This window comes from Lacerta agilis, chromosome 1 (genome assembly GCF_009819535.1).
Source record: "Lacerta agilis isolate rLacAgi1 chromosome 1, rLacAgi1.pri, whole genome shotgun sequence".
In the NCBI taxonomy this organism is placed as follows: Eukaryota; Metazoa; Chordata; class Lepidosauria; order Squamata; family Lacertidae; genus Lacerta; species Lacerta agilis.
In genome coordinates this window covers 132,117,334-132,140,070 of record NC_046312.1, presented here as the reverse complement: position 1 = coordinate 132,140,070, position 22,737 = coordinate 132,117,334, and the positions used below count along the sequence as shown (strand labels likewise).

General features: G+C 43.9%; 1 protein-coding gene across 2 annotated transcripts in view; it reads left to right on the top strand.

Annotated features, from left to right (window-relative positions):
• Nucleotides 1-22,737, top strand: part of COL6A2 (collagen type VI alpha 2 chain) — a 47,428-nt gene that overhangs the window by 5,591 nt on the left and 19,100 nt on the right. For both annotated transcript variants that reach the window (XM_033172012.1, XM_033172002.1), the window contains exons 3-17: nucleotides 647-1,266; nucleotides 3,255-3,275; nucleotides 4,065-4,130; nucleotides 8,224-8,277; nucleotides 8,728-8,772; nucleotides 9,584-9,610; nucleotides 11,296-11,322; nucleotides 11,413-11,457; nucleotides 11,944-11,997; nucleotides 12,836-12,898; nucleotides 13,860-13,922; nucleotides 19,767-19,856; nucleotides 21,124-21,186; nucleotides 22,016-22,078; nucleotides 22,478-22,540. In XM_033172012.1, the coding sequence (XP_033027903.1) occupies nucleotides 647-1,266; nucleotides 3,255-3,275; nucleotides 4,065-4,130; nucleotides 8,224-8,277; nucleotides 8,728-8,772; nucleotides 9,584-9,610; nucleotides 11,296-11,322; nucleotides 11,413-11,457; nucleotides 11,944-11,997; nucleotides 12,836-12,898; nucleotides 13,860-13,922; nucleotides 19,767-19,856; nucleotides 21,124-21,186; nucleotides 22,016-22,078; nucleotides 22,478-22,540 (1,364 nt within the window). The remainder of the gene's footprint in view (nucleotides 1-646; nucleotides 1,267-3,254; nucleotides 3,276-4,064; nucleotides 4,131-8,223; nucleotides 8,278-8,727; nucleotides 8,773-9,583; nucleotides 9,611-11,295; nucleotides 11,323-11,412; nucleotides 11,458-11,943; nucleotides 11,998-12,835; nucleotides 12,899-13,859; nucleotides 13,923-19,766; nucleotides 19,857-21,123; nucleotides 21,187-22,015; nucleotides 22,079-22,477; nucleotides 22,541-22,737) is intronic.

Genomic DNA, 22,737 nt, shown 5'->3' with positions numbered 1-22,737 from the left:
GGGACAAGAAGGGATTTTACCAGGAATCTTATACAGAGAGGTTCAGATGAATCTGCAACAAGCAAACTGTTGTATGTTTAAAGGGGAATGTTTAAACTCTGCAAAGACATAGGCACACTTCCTTCAGCTCTTCCTCATAGGACTCATTTTCCACCCCTGGCCATCTCTTCTTCCATCCTCTCAATCAATTCTAATTTGTCTGTACCCTTAAATAGCAGCACCAGAATGGGACAGAGACTTTGGCTGAGGTCTCCCCAAGGCAGAATGAAGCCACTTCCTGTGACTTGTAAACTATTAATTAATCAATGCAGGCCCTCTTTTGTAGCCACAGCACACTGCTAACTCACATTCAGTTTGTGACTGACTATAATCCCAAGCAGTGCTATTTTTCTCGAAAAAGAGGTGCCGGAGCTTTCCAAGAACACCTCCCTCGTTCTCTTGTGATGGCAATGGCGCCCACCTGAGAGGGTCTGGGACTGTGTTCCAGCAAGTTCCGACTGAAAAAAAAGCCCTGATCCCAAGTTGAATTCCCACGCCCTGAGGATGTGGTTGTTTTTAAGGGCACAAGTCCAAAGGGACCTCTGAGAAGCCTTGGTATGACCGATGTGGTTGCATCAGCACACTTTTCTTTGCTGTTTCTATACAGAGCAAACTGACTGTCCCATCAGGGTGTATTTTGTGATTGACACATCTGAGAGTATTGCGCTGCAGACTGCACCTTTGGGGAGTATAGTGACCCATATGAAGAGCTTCATCCCCGAATTCATCACAAAGCTGGAGAATGAGCTCTACCAGAGCCAAGTGTCCATCAACTGGCAATTTGCAGGACTTCATTTTTCAGATGTGGTGAAAATATACAGCGAGTTCACCAACAGCAAGACGATCTACCGTGATCGGTTGGAGAAAGTTCAATACATTGGTCGGGGCACCTTCACAGATTGTGCTCTCTCCAACATGACAGCACAGATCCTGGCCAATCCATCCCCTGGGGCTGTCAATTATGCCATTGTGATCACTGATGGCCATGTGACAGGGAGTCCCTGTGGAGGGATGAAGCTGCAAGCTGAAAGAGCCCGAGACGCAGGGATCAGGCTCTTTGCAGTGGCCCCCAGCCACAACATCTTTGAGCAAGGGCTGCGAGAGATTGCCAACCCCCCGATGGAGCTTTACCGTAGCAATTACGCCATCACAAAGATGGACCCTATCAGACAAGAATCAACCACCGAGATAGATACCAATACCATTGATAGGATCATCCAAGTTATGGTAAGAATGGATCTCTCTCAAGTGGGGGTGGGGGTAGGGAATAATGCAATTTCTTGAAATACTGTTTAGCTTCAGGCAGTTTGCATTGTCCAGGCTGGATATCAAAGCAGAAGCTTTATAGATTTTATTAAATTTCTATCCTGCCCTCCCACCCAAAGGACCCGAGCTCCTCCAAAGTAAAAAGGAAGCACTCAGTAACCCACTAAGAGTCAGTGGTCATTGAGGCTTCCTAGATTTATGGGCTTGCTCCATCATTAATTTAAGCATAATATCAAGCATGCAGCATTCTTAAAACCTGTAGTGTGATAAAATTATTCAGCTCAGTCCTTTAGCTGGAAGCCATGCCAACCACAATTGGAGCAAAAGCTATCACTGGATTTCCACAGCCCCACATTTGGCCAGAGTTCTAGGCTGCCGTCCTCACTTGGGGGTACATCCACCAGGGTGTGCCAGCCTGGTGTACCCCTTGGTTGCAGTGGCTCCTGCCTCTGGGTTAGAGTGGTGCTGCTGAAATGTCAGGCGGGGGTGAGGAGGAGCCCACCTTTATTTCCTGGCTCATATTATTCTGGGGAAGTCTGGTAAACCACCAGTAGGGGGAGCCCCGCTGATGCGGATCGACTCAAGCACCCTTGGGTTCCTGGTGGGGTCATGGCATGGCCCTAGCCCCTCCCCATGCTTCGGACGAGATCCACACCCCCGGATTCCTTTAATGGAATGCTCTTATTCATGGAGGGGCAGGTGATGGCCACACCTCCCCTCCCCCATGCATCGCTATGCCAATGCCTAACCACCATACCTTACAAAGTTGTGACGATTGCTACGAGGTAGGCGAAAACCACGTGGCTGGTGCCAGTGGTGGAGCTTCATGCTCTGGCACTGGGGGCGGAGAGCAGGCGGGCGGGGCTGGCGCATGTCCCGGTGGCATTGCACACCGTCCGCAGGGGCATGGCACGTGTCCTGGAGGCGTGGTGCACCGCCTGTGGGGGGCGTGGTGCCCAGTGCGGGGGGGGGGCAAACACGATGGCACCCCACCGGGATCGTGGTGTGGGGGCCATGCACTCCCCCCACCCCTCCTTCCTCCGCCAGTGGCTGGTGCCAATTTGCCAAGTGGAAAATGTCCTACCAGGCCCCTCAACAGCGACCAACTGAAGTCCATAGCAAGGCCAATGACGCAACCTGGAAAAGGGTGGGAGGGAAGCCTCAGAGTCACACCACGGCTTAAATCGGCCCCGGGCATGCCCCCAAGTAACCTGATTGGCCGCCTGGCAACCTGACGTGGCTGGGGTCTCCCCTAGCGTGACGCGGGACTCTGTCCTGTCCGCAACCCAGCCCCACCCAGAAGTGGAGCCAATCTCCAAAAAATCAAATTCTGCACAGGCTGTGCAAACTGAACAGATTTGCATGTATCCTGTTTTATTCTGAGGCTGTTGGCAGTGGCTCCCCAAGGTCTCTGGCCCTGCTCCCTGATTACTTTTTCCTGGGATTGAACCTGGGACTTCTACAGGCAAATTGTGGTCTCTGCCACTGAGCTATGACCCCACCATCAAGTCTTTCCTTCTACTATGTATAGCTTATTCTGCCTTCAGAATTCACATTTTGAGAGTGTCTGGGATTTGCTTTCAAAACCCAATGGCCACGGGCAAAGTGAGGAAAAGACATGAAGACAACCTCTAGGGGCAAGCAAGAGAGGGCAGAAGCAAGGAGGTCAAGGAGAGAGAGCCATCCCTAATGACTGGTGTCCCTCCCTGATTTCTGGCCCTTTGTCAGAGAACATCCACACAAGCATTTATTTGCAATGATAAAAACTGGAGAGTTGCTTTTAACAAGGGAGGGGCTGAGGTGCCTCATGAATGATGCCCAGGTGAGGTGCCAAAATCCATGTTTGCCCAGAGGATGCAGAGAGAATATGCAGAGGAAAGAGCTGTCTCAGTTTTCTTCTTCCTAGATTTAACTCAGTTGATTTTTAAAAATCTTTTTCCTCCCAACAGAAACACGAAGCCTATGGAGAGGTAAGTACAGGTTCTTTTCCAAATAACAGCATTTCAATTGTTGACAAAAATAGAGTGCTCAAGAGAGCAACTGGAGGTCCATAGAAGGGCAGCAATACCCAGGCATATTTACTTAGGACTGGATCAAATTCTATTTAACTTAGTGGGAGTTATTGTGGACTGCAAATTTGCCTAATTCCATAGCCCTGTTCAGGCATTTATTATGCACAAGGGGAAGATGGGGAGAGCGGGCTGCCTAGACTACCTTAAGGTGGTCTGAATTCTCCCAGCCCCTCCCTCACCTGAACTGCAGTGGGAGGTGTGGTTTTTTGTGTCCATGGAGGCTCCCAGCCTTCTGAGTTGCATGGGAAGCCTCTGTGGATACAAAAAGCTCCTGGTTCAGATGTTCCCTGTTACCACGTGAGGGGCCTGGGGGGGGGTGGGTTAGCTGTGGTCTCTTTGAGCACAATAATACCTGGCACATATTGTTTGCTTTAACTGCTGCTACAGACGTCTTAGCAAATTACTCTGCGAATGAGAAAGAGAGAATGACACAAAGCCAAATTCCGCAGGTCCCACTTCATATTGCAAAATCCCAGGGGAATGAAACACATTTTGCCTACCTAGCAAGAGACCACAAAGTTCTGGTAGCAGATCTTAGCCTTCCCTCTGGGAAATGTGGCAGAGTCCCCAGAGTCATTCAGTAGACCGCTGGGATTCATTAGATTTGGGGTGGGGTCTCTTTATTTTTATCACAGTATAGAAATTTAATCAACTTCTCAGCTATGTTTTTGTTTGGATTTATTTCAGTGCTACAAAATGAGCTGCCTAGAAATTGCAGGCCCCCCTGGCCCAAAGGGGTTTCGGGGACAAAAGGTAAGTTGAATGACATAGTTCAATATGGTAGTGATTCCTAACCCAGGGGCCACAAATCATTGTTGGGGTACAGAGTTATCCTAAGGCAGTGGTGGCGAACCTATGGCATGCGTGCCCAAGTGGGCATGCAGAGCCCTCTCTGTGGGCACACGCGCCATCGCCCCATCAGGTCCGTTTTTTGTGGTTTGCAAAGGTGACAGCCACTCTCCCCACACACACCACAGTGGGCAGGAAACACGCCCTATAGTGTGCGCCGGCCACAGCGGTGTTGGGGGGAGTTGAGCACCCCCACACCAAAGCTGTCAACTTTTCCCAGTGGGGTTCCATCGCGGCTGCCCCCATGCTGGGTGCCCCTCCCCTTTGGGTGGATTCTTCCTTTCAGCACTAAGTCAGAGAGCAAAGACCACTTTTTAAAACCTCTCCAAGTTTCCAAAAGTTATTCAAGCCTTTGAATTGCCTCTTAAGTAACGTTTATAATTCTTCATTTTCTGGAGGCAATTTGTGTTTTTTTGAACTTTAGTAAATCAGTAATTTACAACAACAACAACAACAACAACAACAACAACAACAAACTTTATTTGCATAGCCTACAGGCCATTGCATCAATCAGTAATTTATTTATTTATTTTTTATAAAGAATTTATTGACATTTTCATAACACAACACAAACCCAAACCCACACCTACAAATACATAACAAATACAAATACATATATTGCCAGGATTCTTCTTCTTGTTTATATACCTAAGGAAAAAAAATTTCTATTTTCGAATCTTGACGTTTGACTTCCCCTGCCTTTTCACCTTCGGTTTTAAAACTATATTTTACTTCCATAACAACTTTTCTCTAAAAAACAAAACAAAGAAATTAACTTCAAATAAAGATAACACCATTATCTTAATCTTCATGTTCTAACATAAATCTTAACAAAATATTCTTATAAAATCTAAACTTAATTCTTCTGTCCTTTATCATGCTGCTATTAACATAAAATCTCAATATCTCCTTACTTAATCAAGATAGACTTACAATTAACAACCTTCACCCTCCGAATTCAGATACCATAACAAGCCATTTAAATTTTACATTTAATACTTCACCCCACACCCCCTCTGTCCATTGTCTTCCTCTGTCTTTCGCCGGAACCAATCTTCCAGTTGTCTTCTTTTCCCAAGTGTCCACAGATCCAGGCAGCATTCACAACAAACCTTGCATCAAGCTTCAGGATACACATCCCCTCTTTTCTGGGCTCCTTCGCTTCTTTGTACCATACTTCTTCTTCTTATAGATATCTTAATTCCACGTCCCTTGCCCCCGAGCTCCCACCTCGGGGTCTGGATATTGCAAATCTTGCCGTTCCGGGGCTGCCACCCCCAAAGAACGGTTCTTTTTCCCGGAGTCGCCCAGCCATTTCAAACTATCCTTCAAGTATCCCTTCTAACTCTTTGCCAAGGTTTCCTTCCATTGTGTAAAACTTTTGAAAAGCCTCCTCTGTGGAAAGTGAATTTTTTTTATTTATTATCCCACTCAAGACTTTCAATTTCCGATTGAGCAGTTCCAGTCTCAAGACAGTAAGCATTTCTTCGTCCGTTAGTCCAGAGTTCAAAACAAGTTCAAACACAAAGTCCAGCGTGTTGGGGGAGGGGGTGAGTGTCAAATTTCAGTTCCTGTCTTTTCCTTCCTTTGTTTCAATTATTTCCCACGTCAGTCAGTCCAAATTTCCCGTCGCCATTTTTCTGAAGCCAGAGCGTAAAGACCAAAGCTTTAAACGGAGATATTTTCTGCCCACTTAATCCCCAAAGGGAAATCTCAGCAGTCTCAGTTTTCAAATTCCAGACACATTATATCCATTGTTGTAGCAGCAGTCACTTAAACTGGTTATTTTCTTTCCTTCTCCCGAAGGGAGGGAGGCAGGCTGCCTTTCCTCTTCCCCCCGGATCGTTCCAAAGGTAAAAAAGTCAGTCAAATACTCACGACCCCCGGGTTCTTTCAAATCATTAATGACAGGTAGAACTTAGACGCTCATCTCGGGATTTGTCGCCGCATTTGCATCCCGGTTGGGGCATGTCCCCTATAGCCCGGCTCCGTCGTCCCTTCACCCCCACTCCCCCTTTACAGGGGGAGCGAGGGAAGGGTTCGGAGCCACAACGGGCACAGCCGGGGAGCCCAGGGTGCGGGACGCTCTTCCCGCACCCCACCGGAGCCCCGCTTTGCGGTAGCGGGGCTCCAACCCCCGGGATGGACTGGGCGCTTCGCAACCGAAGCAGCCCACGACCACCCGCTATGGCGTCGCCGCCGGAAGCCTGCATCAATCAGTAATTTAAGAAAGGTAACTATTTATTTTGAAAATATTATAAATAAAGTGCAGATATAAGCTCAACAACGCTGGGGTACTCCTCCCCAAAACAATCTCAACAACTCCACCCCGAACCCATTATCCCCCAGATTGGCACTTTGCGATAAATCAGTGGGTTTTGGGTTGCAGTTTGGGCACTCAGTCTCTAAAAGGTTCGCCACCACTGTCCTAAGGGGTCCTGGCAGAAACAGTGCCTCCCCTCCCCTCCCCACTCCTGGCAGGTTTGCAGAAAGTGTCTTCCAGCACTTAGCAAAAGCTTCCTTTGAAGCAGGTAGGCAGGGCCTCCTCCCACAAAGAAAATGCCCCTGACAAAACTCCACTTTTGGACAAAGGGCAGTTGACTACTACTGGGCTACAGAGTGTTAAATGATTAGACCAATTGTTCTTTGACTGGTCAATGTGCATAATCACATACTCTCTGTCAGAGTAGAGTTAGAAAGAGAGCGAGAATGTTCCCAGAGGCCAGGGTTAAGGGATGACTCCAACTCGGGGGAGGGGAGGGACAAGCCAGGTTAGAAAAAGAGCCGGAAAAGCCTTTGGAGAGTGGCTGGTCAGGGGAGAAGCAGAGCTCAGAAGGTATCTGAACTGAATGACTCTGTGGAGTGATAGTTGAAGTTAAGAACTATTTATAAATACTGTTTGTGAATTCTTAATAAAAATTATAAAAGACCAAGAGACGTTTGTGTGGTAATGTGAAGAGGAATCGACCAGCCCTGACACTCTCCAACATTTCTCTGATGAAAATAGGGACATCCTAAGGAAAAACGGGACATGCCGGGATCAAATCAGAAAGTGGGGTGGCTTCTCTAAATCAAAGATGTCCCTGGAAAATAGGGACCTTTGGAGGGTCTGTAATAACTAGCCATTGTGCACGTTCACTAGGCCTTATGGAGAATGTGCACATAATCCTTCCATGAAAAGGGAATTTTGTACATTTCCCAGCTAGTATGCATAATCTCCAACAGCCTGTAGGAAATATGCATATACTGACAGAATTGTGTGCCTTTACAAGTGTGAGGAACCTCCTTTTAACCTCAAATATTTCTGAAGATTCCTACATGCTAATTATTATAATTTAAGTCTCTGTTAATTAAGAAAATACATGATGCGGGGGGGGGGGAATGCTTAAGAACCCCGCAATGCTTTTAAATGAATCTGCAAATGTGCCAAAATCAAAGAAGGCTGCAAAAATTCATTTATTCCCCCGTGTAAGTTATTAATTCCAAAAGTATTAAATGTTCATTCATTCATTCATTTCCCCAATATACCTACTGATCAGCCCAATTAATCAGCTCAAAAGGTATGAAATATACACTTCATTTATAATTACAAATATATTTATTCATTTTCTCAGTTTATCCAATTAATCAACCAAATTAAACAGAATACAGCTTTATTTATTTTTGTGGGAATCAAAGAATTAAATATACTCTCCCCTCTCAGTGCAGTCCTGATCTTGACTCCCCCTTCCCCCTCTGCACACACGCACACACACACACACACACACACACACACACACTGTAAGTTGGGGAAGAACAAAAAAAAACTGATATAAGGTAGTACCCTTTGGGATGGAAAAGGTTAAAGAGACATTGTTATTTCCTTCCAAATTTCTGTGAGGGATTGCCTAGCACAAACATTTTTGTCCCTGAAAACTGCTGAAATTGCCCTTCTGTTACAGTGGGGGAAATGTGAGACATACTGCTCTAATTTGTTTTATTTTTTATTTGCTTTTAGGGTGCAAAGGGCAACATGGGGGTGCCAGGTGTTCCTGGGGCAAAAGGACGACAGGTGAGTAGCTGAAAAAATAGGACAACTCACTTCCCACTCCATTAGCCACTGGGGTGAGTTTTGACATTGAATATTCAAATGTTCAGGATCATATGGGGTAATATTCCAATTTGAACACCTGCTTAGGGGTTCATATTTAACCAAATCAGACTGTGATCCTTGAAACTGCTAAAAGAGCATATTGAAACCTCTCTTTAAAGCAATTTCCAACCTCAGTATCTTAACAGTTTCATTTCACCATTATAAAACAAAAGCAGTAAAACTTCAGTGTCTGCCTCTAGCAGTAATGAAGGACATAATGATTTGAAAATCTCTAACAGGGCAATCCTGTACATGTCCTTCCCAAAGCTCAGTGGGACTTACTCTGGGATAAATGTGTATAGGAAGGCAGTCTTAATATACTCTTTAAATTATTACAACTAATCATGCTGTTTGTCTTTTTAAATATAGGGTGACCCAGGAATTGAAGGTCCAATTGGATATCCAGGTCCCAAGGTAAAATATTTGCCTCTGTTTATCCTTCTGCCATTTATTTTTTTTCATTATAGTGGCTCACCAGTTGCCGGATTAATGCTTCGTCTGGGGCCACAATGTTTGACCCAGAGGCGCTCAGAGGACAGGGGAAAGGCAACTGACTATTGGTAGAAAATTCCACGTGGTGATAACTGCACACCTGCAGCATTGATGAAGGATCCGGGCCCTGAGGCTGACTGCTGCAGACGAGGGCCGGAATCAGAAGCAACTCACCTGGCTTGGCTGCACCTGTTGGGGTTGTTTGTCTGTTGGGTTATATATATAGCTAGTGTATAGCTATATATAATCCAATATAATATAATAAGGCCAATAGGTTGTGGGTTATTATTTAAATTATGAGTATTGAGGCTGTCAGCGTGGGCATTTAGTGTCTGTGTTAATGTGAAACACTATTCTGCCCAGCCACTACCAGCCCTTGTCTAAAATGTTTTGGATGCATAGTTTTCCAAGTAATTGATGATGCCTTAATGCTCTTACACTTTGCAGAGAGTCCCTAAAATAAATTCTTTCTGTAAATTCTGTCAGGCAAAAGGGACATGGGCCTGCATGACTGCATGGCTTTTGATGGTGTTTATGGGTAATATAAGCTCTGCTTCAATGCAAACAAATACCGTATGTCTTTTTTTTTCTAGAAACCACTTAGAACTTTTTCAGGAAATATATGATCATATATACATGAAATATATGATACTATATCAAAGCCAGAACTCTAAATTGATGTCACATGGATCAACAAACATTAACACAATGTGCATTTTTGTTCCTTCTATAGGGTATTCATGGTCTAAAAGGAGAAAAGGTAAGGTATTTTATATACTACATTCAGAAAATTATGGGAAGCCTATTGTGATTTTATTCAGACCAGCCAAAGTGTCACAAGATAGTGGCAAGCTTTCAAGTGCTCCAAAACTCTTCACCCAGCGAGATGTTTTACAGGGGGGGGGTAAGAAAAGCACAGAGATGGGACCCCCCAGCAGGAGCCCATAGCCAGGAGGTCCCACTGTGGCCTCAGTTCCAAGGTGGAAATTGCAGACAGATTAAATCTCCACAAAGGGTGGTGGAGAAATTTAAATGTGAATCTGTCAGATTTGCACTTTCTGAAACTATATGTGAACTGGAACACAGCTATCCTGTCGGAATACACTTCGTGGATCCGTTAAAGATCCGCGGTTATTTGTTTATTTTAATGGTTATTAAGAATTACTTTTCGTATCCTTACACCTAAAAGTGAAACTGAAAGTAAGAATGAAGAGGCACTTTGCCATTAGGATTATTCCGCCCTTAATTTGTAGTCCCGGTAATGTTTCAAAGTTATCAATGAACGTTAATCCTGCTTCCCGCCTTTATGGAGGGTAGCAACAGTGGTTTTATTGGTTGAATTATTTGTTGTGATGTCATACCTGTTCCTAAATAAAAGGCTGAGGCTCCCCGCTTAGGCACGTTTTTCCTTAGTTCGTTCAGTTGAAGCTTAGTTCAGTCAAGTTTAGTTTAAGGGTTTTTGGGAGCGGGCTGGACAGGCTGGATGGGTTTCTTTTAGTTAGGTTTAGTTTGCGGAAGATATTTCGGTGAGGGTTTTAGTTAGGCTTTTAGGTTTAGCCTAGGGCTAGATTTGCGGAAGATATTTCGGTTTAGTTTTATTTAGTTAGTATCGCGGAAGAATTGGCGCGCAGGGACTGAGAGCTCAGGGAAACTTAGCTTAGGGCCAGAAGACGAGCCTATGCGGGTTTTGCCAAAGCCACTAAAGATATATTCGGTGTCTGTCGTCAATTTGGGGAAAAGGGAAAAGGTCTTAGGAATTTTTAATTTCTGCCAGAAAAATCTTATGCTTAAACAACATCCTTGGTTTGGTTTCTTTTATTGCTAAACGTTAGTGCAGGAGGTTACAAGTAGTTCCAATTCAGATTCGAGGCATCCATTAGTTTTTGAGGCGTCTATTTTATTTTGAGGCATTCATTCACTCACGCACCTTCGGAGTCATTTTCCGTCTTACTCAGCTACCTTCGGATTGTGAGACTTGGCCGGCGCCCGTGCTCATAAGCACGCGGAACGCTGGCCGCTTTCCCCCCGCAACTGGTACCTCGTGCGTGGGCAGCTTAAGCTCACGCACGGGGAGCTCCAGCACCGAACCCCAGCACTATCCTTTAAAATTCACACTTATCTGAATTCTGTGATGCCGTTTTCCAACAAAACAATGCTTACGAAACAGCATATCCTGGGGGAAAGTGTGCATAATTATTAGTGTATAATATATTCGTGTAAATGGTATGCTAAATGCATTCTGTGAGGGGAAACTGCTTGTTCAGATTGCTTAAATATCTAGGGGGGTCTTTGCGTGTAATCTTATTTGCTTGCTTTTGGATCATAATCAATTCAGTAACAAAGAATTCTATACATATATACTTTCCATTGTGTCCTGCCAGTGTGGCTGATTTTAATAGGCTTGACTCAACATTGTTTGCTTCCCCCCCCCTCTTTTGTTTGCAGGGAGAGTTTGGAGGAGATGGACGAAAGGTAAAGGCAAATCCTGGATTGTTACCCATTATTCCAGCTCCGCTTTCCTGGTGAGAGCAGCTTTCTCATGCTGTGCTTCTTTTCTTTCAGGGGGCTTTTGGCTTGTTTGGACGGAACGGCACAAGTGGGCAAAAGGTAAGGCTACTCAAGGATTAGACACAGGAAACCTCTGTGGCTGCCATCCCACAGCTTGCAAGAGCTGCTCTGCCAACGGAGAGTAAAGCCTGCCAACAGGAAGACTCTTGTCCCACCCAGAGACCCCTTGGTTCACCTGCCAGAAGCTCTGGTGGGTGCTGGTGGGCTGCCGGCATCCTTCCCCCAGGCATGTGGACCAAAATGTGGCATTCTGGGATTGTGAGGGGGGCATGTGATAGATCCTAAGTTCCCTCAAAACACCCCAAACAAGCCAGACACACCCATGGCAGCTAATTCCCTCCTGTTTCAGGCAAAGGGAGAAAGAGAGAAATTGAAAGCCCCCTCCCCACCCCGCAGGGCTGGATCTTGCCCGAGCCAGTGGATGTCAAGAGGCTGCATCTTTCCCAGGGAGAATGAAACATCTATAAAGTTTTCTCTACTGTTCACAGTCTCTCACTTCTTTGTTTTTGCATGTGATCTTTCCAGGGCAAACTGGGGCGCATTGGACCTCCTGGCTGTAAGGGAGACCCAGGCAACAGGGTAGGAATGTTTTCTCATCTTGGCTTTGTGCATTCCAGCAGTGGGCTGTGGGGCGCAGTGTTTCTTGGAGCATGCTGCATAAAGTAACATGGCAGCTAACACACAAGTAACAAATATAAAATGAATAATGGTAATAAAAAAGGCATTTTTATTGCCTTACCCCACATGTGCCCCACTTGGCAGACTCTCCTTCCTTGCAGGTTTCTAAGCAGAGGTTGGGTGGCATGGATGATTTAACTGAGATTCCTCGGGGGTCCCTTCCAACTCTTAAGATTCTGTGATTGTATATGACCACTTTGATGGGCAGAATTGGCACTACTACACACGCCACATAATACTCATTTTGCAGATGTAAGAAATTGATCGTTTAGTGTGGCAACACCTGCACTTTGGTTTTGGCCCTTGCTAAAAACATTCTTGTTTAGACAAGTCTACCCAGATGCTTAGAAGTGCTGAGGTGAATTTTAATCTGTTTTAGTATTTTAACTGAAAAACAGGGTTGTGAATTTTTCTTGAATCTGTTTTATCTTTTTGTAAACCGCTTCAATGGGTTTTTGTTTTCATTTTATTTTTTACAATCAAGTGGTGTATAAATTTTATGAAATGGAGGAAGACCTGTAGATCCTATTTTAATTTGCACCTGAATGCATTCCTGGAGCTGACAGGGAGGTTCCCACGCAGGTGTACCGTCAGGGAGTGAAGAGGCGGTTGCCTCTCTGTCGAAAGGTGGGCTGGCCTTTTACCTGGCATCACAGAGCCCATTGCTTTCCATGTGCATATGTCACCACAAGCCAGAGCTTTCAGAAGAGAAGCAGCTCACCTTTGCCTTTCTTCCTAGGGCCCTGATGGTTATCCCGGAGGTGCTGGAGATCAAGGGTTGCCTGGGGACCAAGGGATCAAGGTCTGTACCCTTCCTCAGAGTCACTCAAGGCAGCAGTGACACATACCCACTGAGAATAAGCTGAAGGTGTTGGAACACAGGCAGCCCCTTGTGCCGCAGGGTCCAAAAGTGTACCCAATATGCAGCCAGGGCAATCATGCTGTGCTGTGAATATTTGGCCACCCCATCACAAAAGGACATGGCAAAGGGGCAGAAAGGGGCAATCGAAATGATGGGCGGAAGGGTTGGTTAGGAGCCCCTTCCTCACAAGGAAAAGCTTGTGTCTGGGTTTCTTTAGTTTTGGGGGAAGGTGGCCTTGGGGCTGTGGGTGGGGAGATAAAGATTTAGACATTGGTGGTGGGTAAAGAGGGGTTTTTTGTCCATACGGTGCTCGAGTGGCGAAGTCGGCAAACCTCCCGGCGGCGCATGTGTGGCAGCAACAGGCAGTTTGTCCTGCCCCTCGACACCCCGCACCAGGTAGCAGTTAGTCTTCCTTCGCCCCTGGAAACAGCACCATGGTGTTCCTGATTCAGCTCCTACCCACCCCACCCCCAATCTAAAATGTCAAAACAAAACAAAAACCACACACACAGCATAAAGGTGTGGTTTGGCCCTCAGAAGAAAATGACTCAGAAGTAGATGGTGGTGTGGGCAGATCAGCATAACAGCATTTGAAGTGCTACAGGCGGATTGGAAGGCTTTATTAAAAACTGCCCAGGTATTTATTGTGGCTGTTTGCTGTGTTTCTAACGTATATGCGTAATTCTTGAACCCATAAGAATGGGGCTGCGTAAAATATCAGCTATTGAATGTCAATTGTCAAATACCAAACACTGAATATAAAGTAGTTGCCATCTATTTTACATCAGAATTCCTCCAAAAATGGTTTGGGGAAAATTTCAGGCTGCTTATACATACGATTCAGTTTTGATCTACGTGGATGTAGAGCTGGTGTGACCATTTCTTACTCCTTCTGTATCAGGGTGATCCTGGACGTCCTGGTCGCAGCGGACCACCTGGGTTGGCTGGAGAGAAAGGAAATCGGGTATGTACCCCTCAAATTTTAGACATGCTCTCAGGGGCAGATCTACTGTGAAACTAATGAAGCTTAAACTCCTGGAGGGGCCTCAGAAGTAACTTCAGTTCTGCTTTGGACCCAGCGTATATGTACCGACTACCTGGGGTGTTTCCACCTCCAGGGATACCAGGAGAGCTTCCACCACCAGGAACAGGAGACCCAAGAGATTTAGAAAAAGATAAGAAAGACCTAGCTACAGGAGGATCAGATTAAGGACTCAAAATGGCTCTAAAATTGATGACATGGAATGTTCGGGGATTAAACCAGAGACCAAAGAGACACAGAGTGTTTCACAGTTTGGAAAAAAAGAATTTAGACATAATATGTCTACAGGAGACCCATGTGGTTCGACGACATAGAAGAATTTTACAAAACAAAAAACTAGGCCAAGAATTTATATCATCGGATAAAGTCAAGAAGAGAGGAGTGGTAATATACGCAAAAGAGAAATACAGCCCAAGACAGCTATTTAAAGATGAAGAAGGGAGGTACATTGCAATTGAAATTAAAGCACAAGGCGAAAAATTCCTGATTCTGGGACTTTATGCACCCAATGATAGTAAGTCAATTTTTTATAAAAAGATCCATGATTTGCTGTTGGAATATTTGGACTACAAAATAATATGCCTTGGAGATTTTAATGGGGCAGTTTCCACATTAATGGATAGATCCCAGAGGACTAAATTAACAAATGAAGGGAAACTGCCAAAGACTTTTTTCGAAATGGTTGACAATTTAAATTTGGTGGATGCTTGGAGGCTAAGAAACCCTATGGAAACAGAGGCAACTTTCTTTAGTGAACCTCAGCAGTCATGGTCGAGAATAGACTACATTTGGATATCGAATGAATTGACACCGAAATTATGTAAAGCAGAAATTGGCCCTAAAACATATTCAGACCATAATCCTGTACAAGCAAATCTAAAACTAATTTCCAAGGACTCTTTTAGATGGAGAATGGATGATACCTTGATGAGAGATACCAAGCTAGTAGAAAGGGCAGAAAAAAAGATGAAGGAGTATTTCCAATTTAATTTAAATTCGGAGGTGGAAAAGAGGACTGTTTGGGATGCAAGCAAGGCGGTAATGAGAGGGTTCCTGATAAGTGAAAAGGCAAAAAAGAAGAGACAACAAAACGCAGAAATGGAAAGACTTTTGAAATTAATCCAAGGGAAAGAGAAAGAATTAAGAGGACACCCTAAGAACCAAAAAATACAAAAAGAAATAAAATACTTGCAATCCCAATACGCTAAAATCATAAATCAAGATATTGAATGGAAGATCAAAATGATGAAACAGAGATCCTTCGAGTCAGCAAATAAATGTGGAAAACTACTAGCTTGGCAATTAAAGAAAAGACAAAAAGCAAATATCATCAACAACTTGGTAGTAAATGGAAAGATGGTGGAGAATCCAGAGGAAATTAGATGGCATTTTCAAAGGTTTTACAAACAACTGTACAAGGAGGAGAAGATAGATGAAATAGAGATTGACCAATTCCTGGAGAAAAATGGATTGCAGAAAGTCCCAGAAGATAAATCAAGAATACTCAACCACCCTATTTCGACACAAGAGATTGAAGAAGCAATTAATAATATGCAGATAGGAAAGGCCCCGGGACCAGATGGTCTGACTGCAAAATTTTATAAATGTTTGAAAGATTGGCTATCACAGCCTTTAAAAGAAGTTTGCAACAAGATACTAGAAGGAGATAGGGCACCAGAGACATGGAAAGAGGCCTATATCACACTGATTCCGAAACCAGATACAGATAAGACTAATATGAAAAATTACCGTCCAATTTCTTTGTTAAATGTGGACTATAAGATTTTTGCGAATGTCATGGCTACAAGATTAAAAAGAGTGCTTAAGGAATATATACACAAAGATCAAGCAGGTTTTTTACCAGGTAGACAACTAAACAACAATACTAGAATTGTCGTGGACATTTTAGAGAAACTGGAAAAAAACATAAATATAGACGCAGCACTGATGTTTATAGATGCAGAAAAAGCCTTTGACAATATTTCTTGGACATTTATGAAGAAAAATCTGGAAAGAATGGCAGTTGGACAACGATTTTTGAACGGCATCAATGCCATTTACACAGAACAAAAAGCAAAAATTATAATCAACAGTGTGATATCGGAGGAGATTAGAGTGGAAAAAGGAACAAGACAAGGGTGCCCTATCTCCCCTTTATTATTCATTACGGTCCTGGAGGTTCTTCTAAATATGTTACGAAAAGAGAACCAGATCAAAGGAATAAGGGTGGGAGAGAAGGAATACAAGGTACGTGCCTTTGCGGATGACTTAATGTTATCCCTACAAGACCCTGAAAGTAGTGTCCCCAAAGCATTGGAATTAATTGAGAAGTATGGGCAGGTAGCCGGCTTCAAACTTAACAAACAGAAGACCAAAGTGTTGACTAAAAATATGAAAACAGAACAAATACAAGAGCTACAAGAATCGACTGGCCTCAATTTTGCTAAGAAAGTAAAATATCTAGGGATCAATCTCACTACAAAAAACCTGAACCTGTATAAGGACAATTATGAGAAGCTGTGGACCGAGATAAAAAAGGACTTAGAGATATGGACAAGATTGAAACTCTCACTGATGGGCAGAATAGCTGCGGTGAAGATGAATGTCTTACCAAGGATGCTGTTTTTATTTCAAGCCATTCCAATTTTAGATAAGCTGGACTGTTTTAAAATATGGCAAAATTACCTATCAAAATTTATATGGCAGGGAAAAAAGCCTAGAATTAAATTTAAGATTTTAACGGACTCTAAAGAGAGAGGAGGCTTTGCTCTGCCGGACTTAAGGATTTATTTCGAAGCGGCGGCCTTTTGCTGGTTGAAAGATTGGTTTAAATTGGAAAATACAGATGTTTTAGATTTGGAAGGCTTTGATAACATGTTTGGCTGGCACGCATATCTTTGGTATGACAAGGCTAAGGTCCACAAGACTTTTAAAAATCATATTGTTAGAAAAGCCTTGTACCAGGTTTGGGTGAGATATAAAGACTTGTTAGAGAGAAAGACTCCTAGATGGATTTCACCGGTGGAGGCCAAAGCTTATAAGAGACCTAATATGTCTGCAAGATGGTTAAGATATGCAGATATATTGCAGCAAGAAGGTGAATCGTTTAAATTGAAAGGTTATGATCAGGTAAAAAGCGAGGTCGCCGACTGGCTGCAATATCATCAAATTCATGAGATTTTCAAAGCAGACAAGAAGATTGGTTTTCAAGTCGAAAAATCAAAACTGGAAACAGAGCTAATAGAACCGAACTCAAAAAATCTTTCCAAAATGTATAATTTGTTGCTAGAGTGGCATACGAAGGATGAAATGGTTAAATCAACAATGATAGACTGGGCAAGGGATGTGGGACATAATATCATGTTAGAGGACTGGGAAAGACTGTGGAAGGAAGGTATCAAATTTACAGCTTGTAATAATTTAAGAGAAAATATTATGAAAATGTTATATAGATGGTACTTAACACCAGTCAAGATTGCTAAGATGAACCCGTCAACGACCAACTTGTGTTGGAAGTGCAAATCAGTGGAAGGTACCTTTTATCATATGTGGTGGACATGCCCAAGGGTCAAAGCCTTCTGGGACAAGATTTACAATGAACTTAAAAAGGTAATGAAAACTACCTTTAGTAAGAAACCAGAGGCTTTCCTTTTGAGCATGACCAACGAACAGATACCCAGTCGAGATAGAGTATTTTTTATGTATGCCACAACAGCAGCTAGAATTTTACTGGCAAGAAATTGGAAGGGTGAAGAGATTCCAACGGTGGAAGAATGGCAGATGAAGTTAATGGACTTTATGGAGCTTGCTGAACTGACCGCGAGAATCCGAGACCAGAGGGAGGAGAAGGTGTCGAAGGATTGGAAGAAATTTAAGGATTATTTAGTTAATGGTGTAAAACTGAATATCTGAGCAGAATTAGCTTTCGAACAGGCTTTAGCTTGATAAATCTAAGTTAAAGATTTGGTAAGAATTTTATAATATAAGATATAAATAAGAATGTCTGAAGATTTGGAGAATGGATTAAGAACTATGTTTTTAGTAAAGGAATCTAAGGACAAATAAGATGGTTAATAGTCATGAAAGTAGATATATAGCTACCTAAAGTATATTGGAATAACAATGCAGTGGAGGGGGTGGGGGAAGTCCCACCTATGCTTAGAAGATAAAATAAGAATGAGATAAAGATTAGTGCTTAGACAGGTTTGTATGTGTCTTTCTTATGTTTAGTGTGTTATTGTTTGATTGGTTTATTGTTTATTGTATTTTGTATTTTTAGTGTATTGGTGTATGTTTTGTTTTCTTTATATATGCATATGGAAAAATAATAAAATCTTTATAAAAAAAAAAACAGAAGTAACTTCAGTCCACATTGCTAGTAGACTCAATTTGAGTCACATGACTTAAATTGATTGCTTTTTTGTTGTATGTATTTCAACAATCCCAAAGTTTGAGAGTCAGTAGCACAGATGTTGTAAAGGTGTCGTGTTCTGTTGTGGAAAAACCCACCAGTGGTGATCCTGTTGAAAAAGGTAACAGGAGTTACCCACACCACATTGCTGGTTGTGAAGAGACCGCCATAACAGGGGGCCCCAAAATGTAAGTCCACCACTGCATGTTATAAAACTGCTAGGTCCCTTTGAAGTTCTGGGCCACAGTCAGAAGTTACCCTGTTGTTATCATAGTTATCAGAACAAGAAATGAGAAAATTGTCAGCATTGCATTAGTGATCTGATTCTGTTCCATTTATAGCAACTACAATATTCTAGGCGTTGAATAAGCTGAACTTGGCAACTCCCCCCCCCCCACACACACACATAAACACATTTAAAAGGGCATCAAATGTTAATCAGCTCAAGGCCTGGAAGAAGAGGAACGTTTTTGCTTGGCACCTAAAATGTATAATGAAGGCGTCAGACGAACCTCCCTGGGAAGAGCATTCCACAGACGGGGAGCCATGGCAGAAAAAGGCCCATCCTCATGTTGCAACCCTCCGGACCTCTTGTGGCACACGAGGAAGGTCCTCAGAGGGTGATCACTGAGTCCAGGTCAGATGATATGGGGAGAGGCAGTCCTTGAGGTATTGTGGTCCCAAGCCATTGAAGGCACTATAGCTCAAAACCAGCACTTTGAATTGGGCCTGGAAACTAGTTGGCAGTCAATGCAGTTTGGCCAAGATCAGTGTAAGATGCTCAAACTGTCTTGTCCTAGAGAGCGGACTGGCATCCAAATTCTGCACCAGTTGAAGTTTCCAAAGCATCTTCATAGGCAGCCCTACATATAACGCATTGCAGTAATCTAACCTTGAGGTTATCAGAGCATAGGCAGCAGTAGTTGAGCTATCCTTGTCCAGATAGGGGTGTAGCTGGACCACCAGCTGAAGCTGATGGAAGGCACTCCAGGCCACTGAGGCCACCTGAGACTCAAGTGACAGCAAAGGATCCAGGAGCTGTGCACCCACACTTTCAGAGTGGTAACAGCAAGGCAAGAAGCGGCCCAGCACATCCGCTGCTGACAGAGGTCATCATTGTACAGTGTGACCAGAGCAGTTTCTGTGCCAAAACTGAAATTAAGATGGATCTTACCATCCTGCATAAGTAAATTACCTATTAAGCACATGAGGGGAGACCTCTGGACCATGCAAAGATGTGACCCTTTGTACTGTCTGTGCCCCATTATACGTAGGCTGTGCTCTGACAATACCCTTCCTTGCCCTTCCCTTCTCCCCAAAGGTCTTCTAATGCCGTTTCCTTTTATTTTTCAAAGGGACCAAAAGGCACCAATGGATCTCCTGGCACTCCTGGCACAAAGGGAGCCAAAGGTGGCCCAGGAACTCTTGGACCCAAAGGAGAACCTGTAAGATTCTAACCCCACTTACTTCATCTGTCTGTCTTTCTGTCTATCTATCTATCTATATCTATCATCTATTGCAATAGCAAGATTTCCATACAAGCAAGTGTTCTAGGCTGCTACTGCTTGACTACACTCCTAAATGCATCACCAAGATACAGATTTCAGTGACATTGGTTCCTACTCCTTCTTCCAGAGCAATATTAAAACTGGATTTGTTCACAATCAGCGATTGAGATTCATGCCAGATCTGTGCATTCCAGTATGCAAGCAACCAAATGTCATCCAATAAGAAGTTGGATATGTGCTGACATTTAATTTGATTGTGCTTTTAACAGAGGACATGATCCAGCCCACATAAAGCACTTTTAAGATGCTTTGGTTTCAGTTGGAGAGTTAATTTTAACCTGAACTTTATCCCATTGAAATAATTGTGATTTAGAAAGAGCTTAACTTTGGCTGGACCAGACACAAAGCTAGTATAGGAATTTATGTCTCCCCTTCCCACAAACCCCACAACCCACTTAATGGGATTATAGTCACAAACCAGCCATATTGAAAGCGTTGTTTCTTGCTTTTACTTTCACCCATGCTTTATCTTTCTTGCAGTAAGTGACAATCCACACGTTGCAGAGAATTATGTCCTTCAAGTTTGCACCTAGCTGTGTGGAAGCAGAAGGAGGGGGGAGGGGAAGCCGAGAAAGGCTACTCTCCTACTTGGTCCTTTTACAGTTCAAAGTCCTCCTCTCTAAGCCTGTTTTTCACCTATGTATAGGAATAAAGATACTGAGTCCCCATAGCATACCCTGTGGATGAAAAGGCAGCTTGGGAAGGATGGTTTTAAGCTAGAAAAGTAACAGAGGAGAAGTTACGCAGCTTTTCCCCACCTGATCACGCTTAGAGGAGCCCCCCGGACTTGATTTGCAATTAAGCTTGAAGAAGTGAACTATTTTGCCAGGTGACTTGAAAAATAGTTCAATTTCTCTGGGCCCAGTTCAGGAACCTTTTTGCACCCCTAATGACATCATGAAGGGTGCAAGGTGGTGTCTGAATGCTACGGATGCTGCTCCGTCTCAGGCCAGAGCATTGCATGAAATGGGGCATCATGGCAATGGGAGAAGTGTGCCCCTCTTTCTGCAGAGGTTGGAGTCATCCTTCTGACACGCCTGGTTCTTTCAGCTCAAATGAGGCACAATGGGTGTGCTTGAAGAGCATTTGCTCAATATCAAGATCATTTTGTTTTGTTTGCTTTCATTGTTTCTTTTTTTTTAAGGGCCGTCGTGGTGATCCTGGAACCAAGGGGGGACCTGGAGGTGCTGGACCCCCTGGCGGGAGAGTAAGTTCATCAGGTTTCCAAAGTAATGGAAGGAAATCCACCCCTAATTAACTGGGGGGGGTGGGGCAGGGAGAGAGAGACATTCTTTATTAATTTTGATTCTCGTCATAATGATTGTAAAATAAGCCTACGAAACAACAAAAGCACATTTGTTGTTTTTCATGGAAACATAGAATTGTGGCGTTGGAAGGGACCCCAAGGGTCATCTAGTCCAACCCCCTGCAATGCAAGGTTGTTGTTGCTTAATTTTTAAAACCAAGCTCTTGCAGAAGGCTGACTAAAGCTGACTAAACCCTACTGTATCCGCTATCTGATTAGCCTCCAAGACGTAATCCCCCACATGCACTGTCTTGCGAGGTCTTGAGAGAGCAGTTCTCTGAATTGGGTTGCTGAAGTTCAGATCTGTTTTCTTAAGATGGAGAGAGAGACACTCCACTGGTCGTCCTCCTAGGAGGAGCACATGGCCACCCACTGAAACAGCACGCAGGTGACAAACCACCCATCCAAAGAAAAAATGCTAATGAGTATTGGCTTGCAGGTCCATATCAGGCTATCTGATTTTCTGTGGGTAAATCCAGATTAAATGAAGAAAAACTCCAGGCTGGCATGTTGAGGAAATCATTGGTTGTGTGGATGATGCAAACAAGTAGCACTCATTCTGTAACAGTTTCTGCCTAAAAGCACCGTGACCTCAAGCGGCTGGTGGTCGTAGCGATAGCTATGGCTGCAGCTTCTGTGAGACTTCTTGTCACCAGAGGAGGTCTAGGAACTTGCTGAACTTGGACTGAACTTGGACTGGCTCTCTAACGCCTTGTTTCTTCTTTCACAGGGAGACCCTGGTTCTGAGGGCCAGAGAGGGCTACCAGGAGAAGTTGGAAACAAGGGAGGCAGGGTATGAAAGAATGACAAAATGGCAGAACATTTTCCCTCCATGCACAGGAGACAGCAGGGGGCTCCCCTAGCAGTTTATTTGAAAGCAGATTTGAAGATACTTGTTCATCAAGGACTTCACCACTGGTGTATGTTCACATTGATGAGACTGGAGTGCCAAGTTTGAATTTGGAAAAATGGGGCTCAAAATGATGTTGAGTGTTCAGCACATCTTGTGGGGGTGGGGGACATCCTCTGCTCCACTCCTGATGACAGAAGCAAGAAAACAGTGGGGGGGGGGAAAGAGTTGCCTCATCTCAGCTGCCAACTGTTAACTAATTAGATATTTCTTCCCTTGAACAGTCTGAAATGTTTACTTCATGCAAGGCCTGACTCTCCCTCTTGTTTCTGTGTTTCACAGGGAGATCGAGGAATGCCTGGCCCACGAGGTACTCAGGGTGCTGTGGGAGAACCAGGAAAGCCTGTAAGTTTCATTCACACGCCTCTTCCACCCGGGGGCATTGGCTTGCTCTCCATGCAGCTGGCAAGAGAAGCCCCCCCCCGCCCGCCCCCCCAGCAGACATCCTTTTCGTTGTGCATTCATGACGATTTGTGCTCACGGTGGTATTGGGGAGGTTATACACAATCTTACTTTCAGTTCTGTTTCAGCCTGCATCATTT